At 44.2% G+C, this 21,370-nt stretch overlaps 1 protein-coding gene across 1 annotated transcript; it reads right to left on the bottom strand.

The window, feature by feature from the left end:
* Window positions 1–211: 211 nt before the first annotated feature.
* On the bottom strand, window positions 212–16,607 carry LOC138259668 (olfactomedin-4-like). Its single transcript, XM_069207541.1, has 5 exons — window positions 16,464–16,607; window positions 10,856–11,008; window positions 7,061–7,273; window positions 4,397–4,547; window positions 212–1,386 (listed from the first exon to the last, which is right to left on the bottom strand). The coding sequence occupies exons 1-5, from the start codon at window positions 16,506–16,508 to the stop codon at window positions 548–550; spliced, it is 1,401 nt and encodes a 466-aa protein (XP_069063642.1). The 5' UTR covers window positions 16,509–16,607; the 3' UTR covers window positions 212–547.
* Window positions 16,608–21,370: the final 4,763 nt, after the last annotated feature.

Genomic DNA, 21,370 nt, shown 5'->3' with positions numbered 1-21,370 from the left:
GCCATGCAACTATAAATATGGCATTTCAACTACCACCAGTGTGACAGAAGAACCAACAGTTTGGCAGTCAGGCTTTTAAATCCTAACTGGGCCTGCATGGCAGGCTGTCTTCATTTAAGTTCTATCTATTTGATCAGGGATATTTTCCAAATAACTCTTAAGCAGTGACTTCAATATGTAAAAAAGTAAAAAGCAGTCTAAAGGCAACATATATATATAACTAACTTTATTGATGGTGTGCTATGATTCTCTCTGAACCATTTCACACTTCGAAATCAGCCGGGATTAAGCTGAAGGTATCAAATATTCACTACACATATTACAGCATCAAAAGCTTTATAGAACAGCAAAGTTCCTTTGGGACTCTTAGGGTCTACTTATGAATTGGCCAGGAACTGGTTTGGTATTTCCTGGTATTTTCAGCAGTCGAAGAGTTCAGATGAAACACACTGGGTCTGCAGGGCTTCAGTAGATTTCTTAGCTCGATAGGGGCAAATCCTGCTGTTTTGGCCTCATTGGTATTAAAATGAGACTCATAACGGGGTCCTTAGTTACGCGCAGAGTCCGGAGAGAATATGGTGTTATAATTAACCTGATAGCCGTCATTGTACATATAGAGCTTTCGGTCGTTGGGGTTGTAGCTCAGGCTCTGCACTGTCTCCATCATCTTGTCAAGCATTATGCTCAGTTTCCCTTCTTTGCTGGTCTTGGTGTCGTACATGTAGAATATCTCCTCTCTTCGAGTGTTCACTGGCCTGGTAGCATAAAGAACTCCACAGATCATGAAGGCATTGGTTACCCCGGGTTTATACTGAGTGGTGATCCAGCTATTCTCAATGAACAAGGATGAGTTCAGCTTTCCAATTATAATATTACCTGCACTTTCCTCTGTGGAGTAAAGGACCCAGAGGCCTTCTTCATCGGCCGCAAAGTCAAAATCCTGCCAGTTTACTGCAGCATAGGAGAAACGGTTGTTGTATGCGGCATTGACCAAGGTCTTGCGCTCCACTACACTGGTTTCCAGGTTCAACTTGCACATGTCCCTGCTGTTGTAGCAGTTATAGTAAAGGCAATTGTTAAAGGCAATCATGCCACCACCCTGACCACAGCTGCTGTAGTCATAAGTGCTGCCATAGAGTAATCTGGGAAGTGACTTGTCTGTTGGATTCTTGTACAGGAGGAGGTCATCATAGGACTGGTAACGGCGGAAGGATTCCATCATCCGTGCATCACCGTTCAATGGGGCCACCCAGTACATGTCCTTATTAGGGGCCTCAGTGTACGAGTCCTTGCCCCACCCACCATATTTGAAGTTGAAACCTCTCCAGTTGAGCTGCACCACGAAGGGTTTGCTGACATTTATTAAACCACCATGATTGCAGGTACCTATTGTAACAGGGACAGAAAAGGAAAAGATATCAGCATGGTGTGGCCTCGGTGTTGCGGTATGCTATGTCAGTTCATGGTATATAAAGTAAGATTTAAAATGACCCCTAGACTAATGGTTGTCTGCATGAGTTGCACATGAAAGCTTTGCTTACTGTTATTTATTATTATGAATTGGTGAGACACATTATTGTGTTAGGTTAATGCATGTTAGATCTTATGCATAGTTACTCTACACACCATGTGTAATCAGTGGTTAATTTGTGAAAAGGTAGGTGCCAGCGCGCAACTTAGTGGTCAGAAGGCCTACTGCACTCACACCATCCACAGCCCCTGATAGGTTAACCAACTACCAGTTCTGGTGCTACTTACTATCCAACACACCCATACAGGAGTGACGTTTTGGTCTATTCCAGGTAACTTTGCGGACTAATGATGCACTAGATGCACTAGTTGATTATGATTTTTATGTATATGAGACTGTTAAACACTTAGCCGGTCTTAGATATGGAAAATGATGTGTGAAATAGTGAAACAAACCCTGCAGCAATAATTTGGAGTATATAACATTTGCTGTCTCTTTCCTCCAGGCTAAACCTTTTATGCATAAGTGTAACCTGCTTCTTGTGCTGACCTGTGGCCTGCTAGGTCATCTGAAGGACTGCCACTGGATTTTCAGGACCTTCTTGTGCTGGTCTGCCCACACCCTCTCTTGGGGGAAGTGGGGGCAGTTCTCTCCCACGGGTCAGCAGAGGATTCCTCCCATTTGCCAGGAGGCTTAGAGCATTTACCATAGCTCTCCGAGTAGGAGAGCAGAGGTGGCCTGTCATGGAGGGCAGCAGCCACGCAGGTGGCTGCCTTGCTGTTTCCCCTCCTCCTGGGAGAAGAAATTGGCCGGTACCACATTTCCTCTAGTAGGGGAGCCCACGACAGCCATTACGGCCTTGTTCTACTTTGGGCGTGGGAATCCAGAGAATTCCCCCCGTGTTAACCATTTGAGCCCCCCTACTCCTGGGGGTCCATTAGTTGGCGTAGGAGCCTCGGCCTCATAGAACTGCCGCGTGGACGGGGAGGAATCCTCATCGGAGGCCCCTGTCTGGCTACTCTTTTCACGGAGAGGGATTACCTCCTACTTTGTAAAAGAGGTGTGGGTGCACCAGATCTACTTGTGAGGCCTGGTAATCTGTAACAAATATCCTGGATAGTGCGGGATGGCCATAGCAATGTGGTGTATGCTACAGGGAGGCAGTGATAACCTATGTGTGTTCATGTTGCTTTATATGCCCTCAGAACCTATGTTTTGGTCATGCCCGGATTTATGATGTTATTTTGCCTGTTATGGTACGAAGCATAATTTCAGGATCTGCATTTGCCGGCATATGGAGGGTGGTTTTTGACATGTGCCAGATAGGAATGTTTCCTTTAACCTGGTACTATGATGACCTGACAAGTGCCTGTTTGGTAATGTATTACTGAATCTTTCCATATTTACAAGGCCATGAAAAGCCATGCACAGTGCCTTTTCATGGCCCTGTATATATGGCCATGCAATGTGCAACGCCAGACCGTCACTAAAAATGATATTCCAGCGGCACAAAGGGTCTTGTAAATAAGGCCCTGAATCTCTTTTCTCCAAAGTTGGCTGGAGGATTATGTATGTGTACTTCCTATGAGCATATGTGGCTCTACATTATGCACTCGTTCATGTATAACTATGGATAAGCTTAATCTATTGATGAAACGGGGTTTGTATAAATAAGTGTCTCAATTTTTGTTCAGAATGGTTTCTATTCTAAATGACCTAAACTTTATTGCTTACTGCTAGGACATATGCATTTTGCTGCTTTATGCTTCACTTTATTTAAGAGGCTCCAGGGTGCTGAAGCAGGAGGAGCATTTAAGGACCTTCTTGGTTAAATGTACTATGAAACCTTTTGCCACTTGCATAATGACATTTTGCAACCACTAAAAATCCTTTTACATCTGACACTGTTCTTATTGCTACCTCATCCCTAAAAAGCGGTACATTTTATTTTACATTTAATTTGTTGCACGCTGGCGCCCTCTTTTGGGTTTGTGTGTTATCCCTTTAAGTTGCCTTGTCTGGTGACCGGTAAATACTTAATGAACTGCGAAAAATAACTATTTGCATGATCTGCATGTCATGATGAAACATCCGTTTGCAAAGTTGTTTGACTGACCACACTGTGGAAAATGTTTAAGCTAGGGGTTAGGAGAGTGATTCCATGGTGGAGCTGTTACATTGTGGTAGGGGAAGACAAAGAGAATGGAATTGTGTTTGTATTGTACTGGAACATTTGAATATTGTTTACTATCCCTATGTAGGACGCAGAAGTGCTTATTCACATGTGTAGCACTGTTTACCTTGTGAGTGTGTGCTTTGAAGTGTGTTGTGTTTGTATTGAGGCTGATGTATGAGTTTTCATAAACCTGAGGCAGCGCCACAATCTAACGCCACCTCAGGGGTAGTGTTAGAAAGGTGCAACAAGCCTTCCATCAACAATGGGTGGTGTAGCTATTTTGTCAGCCTCTTTTGTTTGCTGCACTGCCTGAGCTGTGTGGAACTGGTATACTGAGTCAGTTAGGACTAGGCTGTGATCATGCTGGTCTGGCAGCAGCTCTACAAACTCGATGCAGTCACAAAGGGAGCATAAAATGCCAATTTCTACTGCACAGTAAGTGGTATATGTTGCATAAAGGCAAAGGCCTGTGCAGTTGAACTGGGACTATGAACTCTAAAAGGTTAACATGCTTGCCAAATCTAACCAAAATCAGCCTGGGCTTGCTAAAAAAGATAGTAAGTAAACTGATTATTTGCAAAAACTAAACTGTCTGGGTCTGTTGCAAAACCTTATCAAGGGGGCCCTTGAATAGTGGAAGCCCTGGGCCAGAGCCCTCTAGCCCATGCCTTAAAACGTCTCTGCTGACTAGGGGGTTAATGTGGTAGGTAATTCTTTAGTAAGATGTTGAAAGGTGCCATTCTACTCACCGTAGGTGGGAGGTGAAGGAGTGGCCTTCCCTTGGTTTGTCTCGCAGTCCTGAAGTCGCTTCCGCAGGGCCGCTATTTCTCGCCTCACTGCTAGCACGTTGTTTTTGTCATATGACTCCAGCTGATTCACCATCAAGGAGATGTTTTTTATCTGCAAGAAAGGTGCTCATAAAAATGCTTGCATTTATTCATACGTGCTTTTGTACTTATTAATAAAACTTTCTTCATGACCGGCAATGCCCGAAAAGGCTTCAATGGACTTTAGAGAAAGAAGAATAAAAAAATGCATTCATTTTATGAGGAAATTAGATGTATACATGTAGAAGTGATGAATGGAGGAGGTGGCTAGAGTGGGTTTGTACACACAGCTTTGGGATTAAACACCGCAGACTATCATGACAAAAGGAGATCACTTGTAACTTGAAAAGATGAGTGGTGTGTTTGCTAGGTAAAGACAGACATTCAGTATTAGGCAAACTAGTGCAAAGTGATGGGGTGAAGTCAAGCATTACCAAAATAAAGAGTCTGCAACAAACTGGCTTGTGCGAAATTCAGGCATTTCCAGGAAAATGAATTGCAGTATATCTGGGTGGCAACCACCTCTAAATATAGTGATCTCTCATACCAGGTACAGTATGCAGTCTGCTTGTGTTACATGAGTCTGTAGAAAAGGAAGCCCTGGCACTTTTTGAAATATCACAACAGTGAACAGTGTGAGATTAAAACCGGAATGTGAGAAAGGGTTCTGGTACTGGTGGTTGGACAAACTGTGGCGTAAATGAGGCTTGGAACAACGAGAAAGAGAGGTTAGATGGATATAGTTAGTGCCATCTAACACAGTTCCAGGAGAAAGTGTTCTTGCCATATTTTCAGGATTTCCACATATTATAATCTCCCATGTAATCAATCTAAGAGCAAATCATTGCGTAGTTAGTGGGTATCGTCAGAATCTGATGGCACCTGTTTCATCTCGTCCCATGTTGGACACCTCTGGAACAGATAGTAGATTTCTTCACAGTAAGTTGGGAGAACATCTGGGTTTGGGAAGCATCAGAAAGCTGTGACTGGAAAGAATGACTTTACTGTCTGGCGGGAGAGTGTTGGTGAGACAGTTTAACAACACGTTCATGGTGGAAGAGGAACAATAGATTTGGATAGAGTGTGGTACTGAGGCATTGTCGGTTAATGTGGTGGAGGGATACAGCTCGCACAGGTAAAAATGAGTACCTAATTTTTTTTTTGTATTTGTGTGTGTGTGTTTGCTGCTCTTCTGACAGAAGGGTTGTTTATAGAAACAAAGGAGTTGGTAAGGTCCATCTTGATGAGGAGGTGACAAGAACCACTGACGGTGAAACAATTATGATAATTGAGATAAACCAGGACATCATATATAACATTTATTCTCATATCAAGCAATAGCACTTGATTTCATACAGACGGGCGCACTAGGGTGCCTTGGGATGGTGGATTGGAAATGCATTCAGGGCTGAAGAAGGGAAGTTGCACGTCATCTAGGACAGTTCTGGGTAGGTTGGAGAATATGACTCTTGCAATAGAACAGATTGGTTTTACTAAGAACAGTAAGTTGTTGTTAGTTTATTACGATGACCATATTGGTGCAAATCATAGAATGAGCTATGGACATGGGTGTTTACTAGGCCCCACTGTACCCATCCTATCACCAAAACTCTACCAAATGACTGGAGACAGTGATTACCCACTGACCCACACAGCCTCATTACATGTGGTATCAAGGGACAGCACCAGTGAGAATGTGTGCCATGGAGGGTGTGGCGAGTTTGGATATGGCAGTCCATACAGCAGGTGCTCTGACAAACAGACAAAATGGAAGGCGCTAGAGCTTCTACAAAGTAAACTCTTCCTATATTGTGCACCCCATTATGGTGGTACCCCGTCATCTCTCAAAGAGACAACCATAGTGCATGATAACAGGTAGCAATCAGAGAAAGGCCTATGAAAAGGAACAACCACAGAAAGGTAGCATCTCAGTATCTCACTCAGTACAAGACTAGAGTTGCTAAGCCTGGCATGTTGCCCAGATATGCTCCTGCTTTCCTTCCTGCTTAGGTATTTATACTTTATACTGACATTGTTTCAGTTCCTTCCTTATGTTCCTTCCTTCATTAGGACAGCTCTGTTGGCTCTTGCAGTATCCTATGTCCACTCCTGATCTGATGAGGCTATCCTTGGGAGAACCCTCTGACTCCTTTCATTTACGCTTGTGTCAGCCACCTGTCATTCTCCAGTGGTATTTATCACCCTTTCTCTAAAGATGGTGCTAATGTTTCAGATTATCAGTAGCAGTGCATACTGGATAAAGTAGTTCCCTTCGGAAGTCTGGCAGTGTGGTGGGCGTGAATTAGTTCGAAAGAAGTCTCACATTGCACCATGAGAAAATCTTATTGCTTATAGGTCTTGTCTTATTTCAACTCCCTTCGTAGCACAGCTATCTGTTACCGTAGTCCTAAAGGGGATTCATTTTGTCCACTCTGCTAAATACTGGTTGAAGACATAGAAGTTCTTCTGCATTAAGGATGGTTTCCAGTTTTCCAATGAGATTGCCAACATTTATGATAAGATACATAGTTGGGAGATCAAATAAACTTTGCCTTGAATGGAAAAAAAACTGAATCGGTACAGTACCTCGGTGTAGAGTGTCTCCACAATGACATTGCTGCCATCCATGGACGCCCTCAACTGTGTTACAAGTGACTCCATCTCCCGGATTTCGACCTTCAGCAACTCGAAGTCCAGCTCACTGTATGAGACACCACCCATCTCCATCACCTGTACCCTGCGGGTCAGGTTCTGGAGCCGCTGCAGGTACAAGTTAAAGGTGCCCCGGTAGCTCTGTATCTAGAGGTACAATAATATGGGAAAGATCACAAAAATGTTAGAGAATACACAAACTAGTGCATCGAACCCTATTAGCAATCAAGAATTCGTAAAGTAGCTCATAATAAAGTACATAGGGCCAGATTTACAAGCACCTCCTTGTGCCACACTAGCATCATTTTTTTATGCTAATGTGGCTCAAGGAGGCAATTTTTGATGCACCATATTTGCAAAGTGGCGCAATGTATGCATTGCGCCACTTTGCACCCTTGTGCGCTACATTATGCCTGCGTTAGGCATAATGTGTGCAAGTGGGGCATTTCGGCATTAGGAGGCCCACAAAAATGGCACAGTGAAATCTACAAGATTTCCCTGTCCATTTTTGGCATCTTTTTTAATTCCTGCTCAAAGCAGGCGTTAAAGTGATGCGCTCATTTTAATCAATGAGCATCCTTGCACTTTGCTGGACTAGCTTCAACATTTTTGATGCTAGTCCAGCAAAGGGCCACAATATCGTTAACAATTTTGATGCTATTGGCCTAACGTACGACATGCTGTGCCATATTGTAAATACAGCAAACCCATGGTGTTGTTAGGTGGGGCAGGGGTGACGCAAGAAAATTGGCGCATCAGCACTGATGCACCAGTTTCCTGTAAATATGTCCCATAGTACTTTGTAAGTTGTGGAGATCTTTTTTTCCTCTATATTTCTTCCGTGTTTCTTTTAATTACATTGCCGCTTATGGGGTGATCATGATGTCCACTGTAAAAATGTCATCACCTCAAGCCTGTTCAGCTGCAACACAGACAGCATGGCAACTGCATGATCTGTTGTTGATTCTGCTGATGACTGGCACATATCAACAATCAGTTCATAGGGCCTGCTTTTGAGTTTGATGGACTGGTACTCTGTCACATATGTGATGGATATCCTGAATCAGTGTTGATCTTTACATGAAAACCTGTAACTTCCTCGCTCTTTCCACATACCTATACGTTTGTGTGCATGTGTCAGTATAGGCTTGTGTTTGTTTGCATGCACTATATAAAAGTGTTACCCACTGTACTTATCAATACTAGTATTGGTCCCCATTTAGAAATGCATGGTTTACATCAATATAAAAATAAAATAACTTGGGGTCTCGAAGATTATTAAGAAAAATGAACACCAAATCGTGTACTACACAAAATGAGCTACCGTGTTTGTAATTCTAGGAAGACCGTACTAAAAATATCATATAATGATAGAAAGTTCCACAAAAGAAGTACAATGATCCATGAGGATGAGTATGTATGTGTCAACCAGGACAGTTTAAGGTTGTGTGACTGGTGTAAGTCAGGTATGCTAGTTTGAGGTGAATAATGAACAGGACAAGACAGTAAGGACGAGACTGTTATTAGTGAGGCAAATAACCAGTATTCAAGTCTGTTGAATCATAGGGGTCAGAGTGACCAGAATACATGATTGGGTGACCAATACGGTGCCGAGTGACTACTGTACTAGAATGGTTGACCACTGTGAGGCAGAGTGGCCAGTCCAAGTGTTGTTGACTAATGATGAGTCATAGAGGAGCACACTTGACTGGAAGAGGACTATGAGGCATATTGACTAGTATGTAATAGTGATTGACCGGTGTCAGGCAGACAAACTTATATTCAAGCCTGGTTGATCCACGAAACACAGTGACAAGTGCACAAGACTTTTTGATGATGAATAACTGGTGGAGTGACCAGTATTCAAGATTGGGTTGTTAAGATGAGGAACAGCGGCCAACATAAAAATGACGACTCCTTTTTTAGGCCACACCTACCATACAGTGCAAGTTGTCTTGTTACACAAGGTCTACTGTGAGTTTACCAAGATTTTACTGTGGGCTTAAAGCCCAATCATTGCTTCCCATTGAGTTGCTCTGTAATCATTCTCATTTGCTTGCTTCCTTTTTTGATGTTTTTCTTGTTAACCTGAGTTTGTCCCTATCCACAGGAGAGCCTCTTTACTTATTTCCTTCCACTGCTCACTATTAGGGAACTGTTTTTTTTTTTCTTTTTTGCTTAAGCACTCTACGAGGTGCATGTGTTTTCCAGCTGTCTCCCTCGTGTGCTTCTCTCCCCTGCCACTTGATGTTTCCCTCTCTCAACTGTCCGCTTTTCACCCCATGCACTGCTCTTTCGTTTCTTTTTGCTTACGCACTCTAATATGTTTTCCAACTGTCTCCCTTGTGTGCTTCCCCTCCCCCATTCTGTACTGCTTGCTCTCATCCGTGTGCTTTTCTCCCCATCAAACAAAACACTCTATATGGCCCTTTCTCCTCTATGCACTACTGTTTTGTTCTTTCCTTCTTGTACTTCTCTGCCCCCACCCTCCATGTGCTCCTTTTTCCCTTAATGTCCCCCGCCTACTCTTCTGTTTTGTCACTACTGCACCCCATCGCTCACTGTCTTTTTTTTTTTAATTGGCACTTACGCACTAAAATATATCTATTTTTTTAATTTACCCTTCCAAGAAGTGACCGCCATTATGGATGTGTAAATTAAAATGAAACCAAATGGTGCTTGCATCACTCTGCTGGAGCAAGTATCCATTCTGACACATGTGGCTGTCCGTGGAATGACACAACCATCATTGCACCTTTTTTTTATTTATTTATTTTATTTATAACTGAGTTCCACCGCTGTACCACATTGCCAAAAGCTATTGGCAAAGCCAATAGGTCCCGGAAGCAAAATGTATTGGGGTTGTCAATGATTGTTTCAAAGGAAAGCAGCTATTTCGTCCCATCCTGTGAAGTCTTTACTCTATAATCTCGGACCACTCTGCAACATGATATTTTATTAGCATAAAGATTCACCTAGCAGTAAAAACTGCTCTGATATATAAATGAGCAGATTTGGTACCTGAGGCAAATGAATCACATTTTGTTTGTTTCGAAAGTTGCTTTGAATAATGACAGTTTACTAAATATTACAAATAGGGGCAGCCATTTTGACCCATACACTGACAGATGCACAAATTCAGGGCCTCATTTGCAAGAAATTGATGCATTGTCATCAATGCATTAGATTTCTTGCACCTGAGTAACATCCTCTAACGACGTCTTGGAGGCACTGTATTTTCAATAAAGAGCTTCCATGGTGCACGTTTTACAGATGCGTCAGAAATTCTGATGCATCTTTTGCCACTAAAGTGATGCATTGCTCGAGTTGCGTCATCAAACTGACAGAACTCCAGCAATGCAAGGAGAGTCCCATTAGAAAAAGCCCTGCGTCAGTTTTACGCCTTGTCTGACTAAGCGGTAAAATTTTGATGCAGTGAAGTCGTAGAGTGACGCAGTGAAAAGTTGCAAATTTCACTGCACCAGTTCTATGTGGCTTTTTCTGTGGGAATGCCTACCCTGCATACATTATACCGGGGGAAGGTATAATGTGACACAGGGCTTTATAAACTTACGCATTGGGCCCATTGCATCAGTTTGTAGATATGGAGCAATGTAGTGCACTGCTAATGCCACCGCTGCGTCAAAAAAAAGGAAGCATCTGCAATGCAAGGGGTTTGTAAATGAGGCCCTCGGTTCATGGAGGTTAGGCAGGGCGCATCTTTCTCACCTTTGAGAGCTCCTGTTGGACGGTGATGTTCAGATGGTAAGCCGTGAACTCCAGGGACTCCATACGATGCATGGGGAAGGTGTTATCTGGGAGTATCACCTTGCAGAGGCAGTTGCCGCTGTCATCTACTGAACCGCTGACATTCTGTCCAGCCTGCAGCAGAGAGAAGATGTAAACAGATGTAAGACACGTTGGCTCAGTTCAAGCGACAAAGACTGCTGGTTGTTTCCGGAGGCTATTGGGGTTTAGGAAAAACGAAAACAAGCTTTTGCAAAGTCATAATGGTTTTGGGCTTACAGTAAAATGTAGTCCTTAAAAAAGCATGAAGATGTGTTTTGTATGATTCTGACAACAAGTATGTTGCAAAGGGCGCATTATAAGCGTGTGTGCATAGTTTTACAGTAATACCTAGGCCGGACACGTTTTCAAATTTTAATGATAACAATGATTTTTCTTTCAAATGCTGGCACACTACTTCAGTATAGGAGACAATAGAGCCGTGAATATTGTGCCATCAAAAAAAAATTCATAATACGTTCCTTGAAGTCCTTATCCGTCTTCAGTGCATCTTTAGCTAGATACCTCAATATACAAAACTGTTTTCTTGTAATGTCTCTAGCGTTGTGTATTTACGTCGGCCTGCTACCTGCAGTTTTCGAGTTTAACATAAAATGTGTACAGTCACAGACAGCTAATAATCATTTTACCCCTACTTGAAAAGTTGCACATTTGAGCGTGGGTTGGTCCGTCTGCGGGCTCCGTTTGCAGCTCGGATGGTGGGACTCTCAAACTCCACAACTCGGGTAAGGTGCGCGCCTCTTTCCAAGAAACGTGAAATGGATGAGGCAGACCCGGAAGTAAAGTACTTCAGGCGGACTACTACAGTCGTTGGGTATGTTTATAATATAGAACACGACACTGGTGTTAATACTGGTCCAACTTTAACGAGAGTGCAATTCGGTTTTAATTACAGTGCTGAGACATGAAGTAGGCCAATGAGATAACAGGGAGCAATCAGCCCGTTTCCATAGTGCACTCACTGGTGTGGTGGCAGTGATCCTACCCTATTCCTGTCTCCTCCCACAAACACCATGTCACAATTTGGTTTGGGATGGGATGTAGCAAGTTTACTTCAGACCCATAAAGAGATACAAGTACAGTAGTATCGAAATGTACATCAACAAAGCAGTGCATACACTACACCAAATGTCGCAATAAAATTGCACTCATTTCCGATTTACATCCCCATTTCAAGGGGAGGCCCAGATAATGAGCTCCAGTCAAATGAAATAAAATATACACAACATGTATGAATCATTCATAAACTTCAGCTTTATGTTTCCAGGGGTACCCTTCTAGGGCACCCTGTGACATTTTAGTTCATGTCCTAAACACTTCTGGAGTACCTGAGGAACATGAGGAAGTGCTTGACCTCCAGCAGGTCAGCACCCCATTAGGGTTGATCCCCTAGATAACCTCTCCTGATGAGAATTGACGATCGTGTGGTCTGGCACCCCAGAATAGCATTGACATTTTTGCTTCATTTTGCCTTCCTATGGTGTGTCTTCACTCTTTTCGTGAGTGGTAACTCCTGAGGGGACAAAGAGGGTGTCTGTCTGGTGGTGAGCGCCCCTCCTTATGCTTCCCTGGCCACACTTGTTGCTACCTATGAACCCTTCCAGTCACCGCCCTTGCTTCCTGGACGAAGACGAATAATCCTGTCGTCCCCTGGAAGGGACAACAATGGCCCGGCCCATGCCTTTAAACTTGAACGAGTCTTTCTTCCTTCCGGGGGTGGGGGTCGACTAACTAAATCCATTTGCCGCAGATTTGCTGCGAGGGACAGTGCAGGGACTTTCAATTCAAGATTAAATAAAAGAAAACATGTTTTTTTTCTGCAGGCTATCACAAAATAAAAATAAAATGTTCCAGACGTTCGTTGCATTTTGACGACACCTAGTGGTAAAGAGATGCCTTCTTGCAAACATGAAGTCGGTTCAACATTTAGGCCATTTGAATGTGGTGCATTAACACGCTCCCAGCACTCCTTCTATATTCCGTAACCTCTGCTGATAACAACTGTGCCACAATCGTTTAGCAATTTGACCCTGGGTTAAAGGTAACGCCGTATCTGCTCTCACATCACTAATCGCACAGCTGAAAACTGAAGCAAAGCAAGCCCGTGGACACGAATTTTCCCTTTGAACAAAAGCAATGATTTTTTAAACAAGTGCAAGGCATGGCGCCGGTCCCATTTGTAATCTGAAGGTGCAATAAGGGCACAGAAGCTGGCGCCAATGTCTATTGAACTACCGGGACTCTTCCATTAATTCAGCACTTCTAAAACTGTAAATCTCCAACGTGGATACAAGCACAAATTAGATGTCTGACGTTATCTGGCTCACTAAGTGGCACGGCAGAAGGCCTTTGATTTGAGGTAGATCCGTTGAACCCACGATGACCCTTAATCAGACTGGCTGACATATCCAGAGCAGGGTAATGTTTGACACTGAAGCTAGGTTCTCTAACAACCAGTGCTTCATTTGAAAATACAGAAGAGCAGATACTAACTAGAGTACCTGTTTGCTGCTGAGAAGTGCAGGTACTTTCCCATTAAATGTATTGCACTAGTTATGAGAAGTACGGGCAGTATCCCTTCTAAATTAAAAGAGTGTGGCACTCAGTACCGGACAGTACCTGCTCATTTAAAGCACTGCTGCAACCGTACCAAAACCAGGTTAATTAGCACTTCTCCATACACCAACAGAACCCCAAGACACCATGCTCACACCAGTATCACACGCTCCACACTGCACCAAATCTTTATCGCGGGCTAGGTGTTTTTGGCATAGCAGCACATTTAGGCCCATATTTATACTTTTTTAGCGCCGCATTTGCGTCATTTTATGGTGCAAAAACATCGCAAACTTGCAAAAAACGATTGTATTTTCTAAGTTTGCGCCATTTTTGCATTAAAAAACAGCCCAAATGCGAAGCTTAACAAGTATAAATATGGGCCTTAACGCTTAATTAATAAACAGCTTGCACTACCGACTGTAATTGATAACATTGCCACATGCAAGCATAAATGCAATCTATTAAACATGACATTCATTTAAATGGTACAGTTTTGACAATTCCAGGCCACCATATCAGTAAGAATGGCCGGGATGTGCTAGAATTATTATTAAAATATGTATGTGGTTGTTAAATTGATGTTCTCTCCTCAAAAATAGACAAACAGCGCTACCATGTGATGGACTGTTATAAGTAAGTGCCTTTGTTAAAAATCAAGTTTGAATGCTGATCCCTGGCAAACACCGACTCAAATTAAGCACTGAGCACATTCATATCCTCTCACTAGCCTACATTCCAAAAACATTCAAAATATGTTAGCTTAAACATATAACACCCACAGGGGTGTAACACAGGCTCCCTTAGCACTCTGTATCACAAGGTCATCTCCATACGTCAGGATGCCCCCTTTTAGCCTGTGTCCTACAAATAAATGTGGGATATGGGAGTGCCAGGGGCCACTCACCACATTCTGTAGTGAGGCCTCATAATTTTGTGTTACTCCACTGCACATCTACACACTTACAGCATTGTCAGAAACCCATGAATTGAGCTGGTAATGTTTTGGTTCACACATTTGTACAAACATTGCACTTTAAAGTTCTACGAAGACACCATGGGGCAGATTTACTAAAATTTCACTCGATGCAATGCAGCAAGACAACTTGCTGCATTGTGTGGCATTAAAGAGATAGCATAAAGTGTCTTATTTACAAAGATATGGTGCATTTCTGCTGCCTCCTTGTGCTGGTGCAGTGTGTACTGCCCAGCACTAATGCAGACACCCTTGCACTATGGTGCAAGGGCGCCCGCGTTACGCAAAGAGTTGTTTTTCTTCAGGAAGAGACATCTTCCTGCATAAAAACAATCCTTAATGTCATTTTCCTTTTTCTATGTGTGATGCGGAGTGTATCAAACATAGAAAAAGGTAATAACAAGGAGAAATAAAGACATTTCTTTTTGTTATGCCTGGGTCTGGGAGGCATACCATTTTGACCATTCCCTGGTTTACAACTCTTTGTGAATCTGTAAATGCTCCAAAATCGATGGGTGGATACTGGGAATGCCCACACGCACCACATGTGCAAGCATCGTGGCTTTGCTTGGCTTAGTAAATGCCAGTTAAGAGTTTGTGTTGCCTTGCGTGATGTAAGGGCAAAGCAAGCCCTTAGTAAATATGTTCCCCTGGTCAGCTCCTTATCTCGGGATGAATGACCTAAGTGGAGGGAGCCCAACCCTATATGATCCAGAATTACATTGATTGTCCAACTGATTGCCAACCGTTTTAGAATAAAGGGGCACATCTTCCATCGGAAAATTGGTAGGAAGAGGTTGGAATGCACGTTAGGGACCCAAACAAAGCTGAAGAGTGTTCAAACGTGCCTGGAGGGAGAAAGGCTACGCCCTCTAACGCGGGTGGACATTGAACGTGAAACACAAGTTGAAATCCCTGTCCATTGACATGGTCAATGTACAGCCGGGAGGGTGGGGTTTAGCATCAGGTGCCCAACACACTCTTAGGGACTTTTAGGGAGTGTTTTCTAAAATAACTATGTATATCAAGATTTCGGGGGGATGTCACAGTTTACCTTTTTTATGCTCTGACTAGCGCCTGATTTCAGTTTCTCAGAAAAAGCAAAATAAAAAATAATATATTTTAATCATGAAAACGACGCGTTTTAGTGTAAAACATACTTCAACTGCAAAGAATGAAGGGAGTGCAAATTACATAGTTACCGCACAAGTATATCAAAGGGTAGCAATGTAGCTGTGCAACACTGGTAGCCAAAGCACTTTAAAAGTATTTTTACAGTTTTTAAACAAACCCACATACTATGCGAACACTGTGGTTTTAAAAGACTTGTGTTGCCATCTTGAGCTTTAACCAGCCACCTTTCTAAAAACCTAAACCTGCTAGTCAGATTAATGTCGTCACTACGAACTGAAAGTGGGAGTGGGCATTGTTAGGGCAATTGTCATTTTGTCTATCTTGGGGGAATGAGAGTCTTGGTACAGACTGTGGGTGTGAAGACTCTGAATTGTTGCAGGCAGATCTTTGGATCTGGCGCATTAACCAAAGGAGCTATATTACCAACAGTCCATCGTTACTGCAAGCGAACGGCTAGCGCGAGCGCACCGGGAACGCACTGGGAAATACCTCAGGCACTGAGATCTGTAAATATCTGCCAGAATAAAAGGGGAACGTCTTTATTCAAAGAAAGGGTTAAATAAATCAGAGATCTAAAGTTGCCAAGATTCATGTGCGAGTATCTTATTCAGTCCAAGGCTTGTCTTTACATTCCTTCATTATAAAATCGGGACTACAAATCCCTAACGCCAAGGGGAAAAAAAGTCTGCTTCTGATGAAATACTTAGGCACGAGAAACATAATAGCCCTGGTAAGTGCATTCAAATGATCTCTGCAAGCAAACATATAGAACCAGGGAGAAAATGAAAAGAGCCGAGAAAATTCTGATATATCGGAGTAACGCACGTGAACTTGTACGGTGTCTCTGAAAGAAGTGATACTCACGGCAGGCCTTTGAAGGAGGAACACGATGAGAAGGTATGGCAACATCTTGCGCACCCTAACAGCCCTCTGCCTCGCTGTGCCTCAGTGTACACATCACTCGCCCATTTTATAGCTCTTTCTGTCCAGGAAGGGCTGTGCTGAAATACCCCCCTCGAGACAGAAAAAAACGAGCTCTCTTGAGTAAGTCTCGTGCAAACACAGGTTAAGAAATCCCCCTTCCTGAAAAGGAGATAAAGCTGCCCTGCCCTGATGGGATCAGCTCGGGGGCATTTGTGGAGAAAATGCTTGTCCTCAATTAGCCTCTCTACCCTTCCACACCCACCCCCTTCTGCAAACATGGTGACTGAGTTACAAGTTACTGGAATTTCCCCCCAGGACATCATTGTTTAGGTACATTATTCATTGTGATATGCGTAACGCGCAAGAGAACATTTGTAGGCTTAATTGCCAACACCGACTGTTGTAGGGTGACCAGACGTCTCGGATTTCCCCGGAAAGTCTCGGTTTCTAGAGGACTGTCCCGGTGTCCTGACGCATCTCTTAATTTTAAATAAATGTCTCGGTAAATGTCCCGGTTTTGGGGACAAAGGGCAGATCATCTATGGAAGCATAAATTAAAGAGGCCTACAAACTATGAAGTAATTAAAGCTTTTGATCTGATACTGTCAGGCAAAACAGTCCCCTGTCTGCTCCCAGCAGAGAGACGGAGTGGCGAGCAGAGAGAGGTGGGTTGGGGCGGGTTGGGGGTGCAGGATGGGAGGTCAAGCCATAGCTAATTTTATGTATGTAGGGGCATATAACTCCCACAGTTGACTCACTCCAGAGTTGGCATCATGAACCACATTCATCTACTTATGTAACTTGTGACATAGCGGCCTGCTTGAAATCAGACATTTGACACTGGTTATTTAAAATGTGGATACATTTGGCTGCTTTATTACTGTGGACAATGTGCGACTGACCATGATGGGTTACATTTTATCGTGTAAATCACTGCCCATGAAATGCGTACTTATGACAATTTAACATTCAGTTTATACAGTGACTAATTTTGCCACTCCAACATTATGCAATTAGCAGTGATTGGTGGCGTTCGGGTCCTGGCCTCTGTTTGCCACGTCTCCTTTTGCCCTTCTCTTGCTGGCGGTCCCACCTTTCACTTTTGGGAGGGGACTTACTCCCATAGAGTTTGTTTTACCTTGTTGTTGTTGCAGGGGGTAGCTTTAAGTCCTTTGGATTAGGCCCAACTCGCTACCTATGCCCTGCCATCCGATCTGGTGGGTCTGGGCTGCGAGTGCCGTGTTCCGCTTACTCCCCTTAGTGGACCACCTTACACCCTGCCGTGAGGCATCCCAAGGTGTGTGGTTTTCCGTTCGCATACCCCCTTACTGGGTGCGTTTTTGGTAAAACTTTGTTTAATTATCGCTTGCCCCTTTGTCTGTCCAGAATTGCAACTGTATGCTCGTATCAATGGGGTGGGTGGGTGGTGTTCGATTTGGTGTACAAGCGCATTGTCCCGGTCACGAACTGCCAGCAGCTGTGACCCGCGCAGTATAAATGGACCCCCCAAGGCCCCATGTTGTGTTTTTGGTGCAAGGCCATTGGAGAGTTTGAAACATACCAAACTCGCCCATTGGCCCCTTTAGTATCCCTCACCTTCCCCCCCATTGTCCGAGGGGGGAGGGCTGGGGCGCCTCCAATCTTTTGGTGCTCGCCGTCCCAAACCGGTTTGACCGGTCCCTTCCGGGCCAAGGCGGGCGTTAAGGCGCCGGCCCTTTATGCCCCCTACGGGGGCGGCCTTTGCACTAACTCCCGCACTTGACTCACTCCAGAGTTGGCATCATGAACCACATTCATCTACTTATGTAACTTGTGACATAGCGGCCTGCTTGAAATCATACATTTGACACAGGTTATTTAAAATGTGGATAAATTTGGCCGCTTCATTACTGTGGACAATGTGCGACTGACCATGATGGGTTACATTTTATCGTGTAAATCACTGCCCATGAAATGCATACTTATGACAATTTAACATTCAGTTTATACAGTGACTAATTTTGCCACTCCAGCATTATACAATTAGCAGTGATTGGTGGCCTTCGGGTACTGGCCTCCGTTTGCTACGTCTCCTTTTGCCCTTCTCTTGCTGGCGGTCCCACCTTTCGCTTTTGGGAGGGGCTTACTCCCATAGAGTTCGTTTTACCTCGTTGTTGTTGCAGGGGGTAGCTGTAAGTCCTTTGGATTAGGCCCAACTCGCTACCTATGCCCTGCCATCCGATCTGGCGGGTCTGGGCTGCGAGTGCCGTGTTCCGCTTACTCCCCTTAGTGGACCACCTTACACCCTGCCGTGAGGCATCCCAAGGTGTGTGGTTTTCCGTTCGCATACCCCCTTACTGGGTGCGTGTTTGGTAAAACTTTGTTTAATTACTGCCACGCTTTCCGAGGGGCTTATGTCTCTTGGCAGCTCCCCCTGTTGCTAAATATTTATTTTTTATTTTTTATACCATCCCTGCCTTCAGGTTGGCCCAGAAGATGGCCATCCCTTCTGCTGACAGGTGAACGTCGTCTGATGCGTAAAGTTCCGGCCGCCTTGGGTGGATCAAACCATGGCGGATGCTCTCCAGGCCCTTCACTTTGCAATATTTGGCAACCACAATGTTCAGTTTCCTCCTGGAGTTATCCACTGCTTTTTCTGATGTTGCCCCTCACCATGTAACTCTGGGGATGACCTCTGACCAGATGATGGTGGTGCTCCCGAAGAGTCTAGTGAGGGACCACAGTGTCTGCCTGATTTCGCTCAACAGGATCTTCCGCCCCATGCTAGGCAGATCGTTCCCTCCCAGGTGTGTAATTATTGTGCCCGGGTGTCTCTGGGATGCCTCGAGTATGTTTAGAAGGGTCTGCTGGAGCTGTGACCATCTCATTCCTGGGGTGCCTAACCATCATATTGCCTTTGTTGATCCGTCTCTCCTCTTGCTGAGTTGATTCCACCATGTTTCTAACCTGGATATAAACAAATGCCCAACTATCCATGTGGGCTTGGTAGAAGCACCTGCCAATGTAATGATATGATTCCGTCACTGCAGATGTGGGCGGATGTAACTCCTGTAAGCTTTTGAACGCCATCTGCCGACCGCCTTGATGGCGCTCGCATCTAAGCCTAGGCCGGCTGCTGTTGTGGCGGACCCAATGCGAAACGAGTGAGAACTGAAATCTGCAGGGGGGAGGCTTGCCTTCGTTAAAGTCTTCCGCATAACAGTGGTGAACTGGAATCTGCTCACGTAGTCCCCGTTTAAATGCCTGAATACTGGACCAGGGCCGCTAGGACATGTCCCTAAATACTCTCTTAAAACGCATACCGGGCAATATTTTGTTTGGTTTATGCATTGCAGCTTAATCTGGGAGCCCTTGCCCCCCTGGTCAGTCTTTGACCGTCTCAGTGTTAAGCTGACCCAATCCGGTCCTAACTGGCAATCTTCTGCTTGCAGCCAACTGTTGTCCCCTAATTTTTTGGATGATGCGACCAGCTCCCCCACTCTGAACGCCCGAAAAAAGGCTATGGCGAACGCTGCCCTGAACAGTAGAAATTCATACCTATTCTCTGCTACCACTTGCAAGGAATCCAGTAGAGAGGTTAGTTTGTCAAAATCAAGAGGGTGTCTGGTGTCCGCCCTGTCCCCCTCGAGGCGTTTCCAGACCTTCATTGCCGTTTTAATGTAGTGTGTTGCGGTAGGGTCGGTACCCGTTTGTAGCTTCGAGTAATGTGCCACCGCCGCCAGGTGCGCTTGGGCCCATGATTTCGTTTTTCCCTGCTGAAAGGCCCACATGATGAAACGCTCTGCGGCTGCTCTTGTTGAAGTAAGCCTCAGCAAGGCCTACTAGTGCAAGGGGTTCACCTTTCTCTGTACAAAGTCCTCAGACCATGTAGGAAGAAGTTGGCATAGAAACTGAAATAAAAGACAACGTTTATTAACCTCATGAGGTGGTACTACAGTTCAAAACAGCACCCTTCGGTAATGTTTGAAATAGCACACTGAACTGAGAGAGCATGGTCCTTTTATACCCACGCAGGGGCTAAAAGGAGGTGGTACAATTATAGAAGCAAGACTTGCATACATGTAAGGTCATGTGGAAATGCACAGTCGACAGGTAGGAGGAGCTAACAGTTTTCAAGGACTAACAGCTGCAGACCTTACTGAGAATGTGCGAAAGTGGGAGATGCTAAATATAACTTGTCACTAGGCAGATTTTCAAGAGTAGCTAACAGAAAGGTAGGACAGAGCATATGGTGAGCACATGGCAGCATGTGGCAGAGAAAATGGCTGCCATGAATACAAAATGGATTCAGTGAAATGTTCACAATAGTTACTAAACGCAAGATGTCTTCTGCTGATGCTTAATCTAATCGCTGCTAAACTACAACAGACGACCCTTTCATAACCATCCAGAAAAAGTCCAATTACCAGTCTCTGTGTGGATTTCTGCAGCAACTTTATGCAATTTAGATATTGCATCATATACTGAAGGTGAGTGATCGGGAATAAAACCACAGCAACTACTACTGATGATGCGACATGCACCACCTCGGTCAGCTAATATCACATCTAGTACCATACGATTTTGGAGCGCTACAATCCTCGCAATTTGGAGCTCCTCAGTAATATTCCCAAGTGCCAGAGCTGCCTGATTGGTGACAGCTTCCACAACCCTAGTCAATCGTCTCACTTTCCTACTGTTTAACGCAGCACCCACAAAGGGAACAACCCTAAATTAAAATCAACATATTGTTGCAGGCTAGTATCCGTTTGGTCTAACTCATTTGTACTTATTGCCCTTTTATATCTATTTTTAACGATGTCATTGAACAGTTTAAAATCTCGGTGATATGATGCAGGGGCCAAAAA

Source organism: Pleurodeles waltl, chromosome 9 (genome assembly GCF_031143425.1).
Source record: "Pleurodeles waltl isolate 20211129_DDA chromosome 9, aPleWal1.hap1.20221129, whole genome shotgun sequence".
Lineage (NCBI taxonomy): Eukaryota > Metazoa > Chordata > Amphibia > Caudata > Salamandridae > Pleurodeles > Pleurodeles waltl.
Note: the sequence above shows the minus strand (reverse complement) of the source record. Positions and strands in the feature narration are given on the sequence as shown.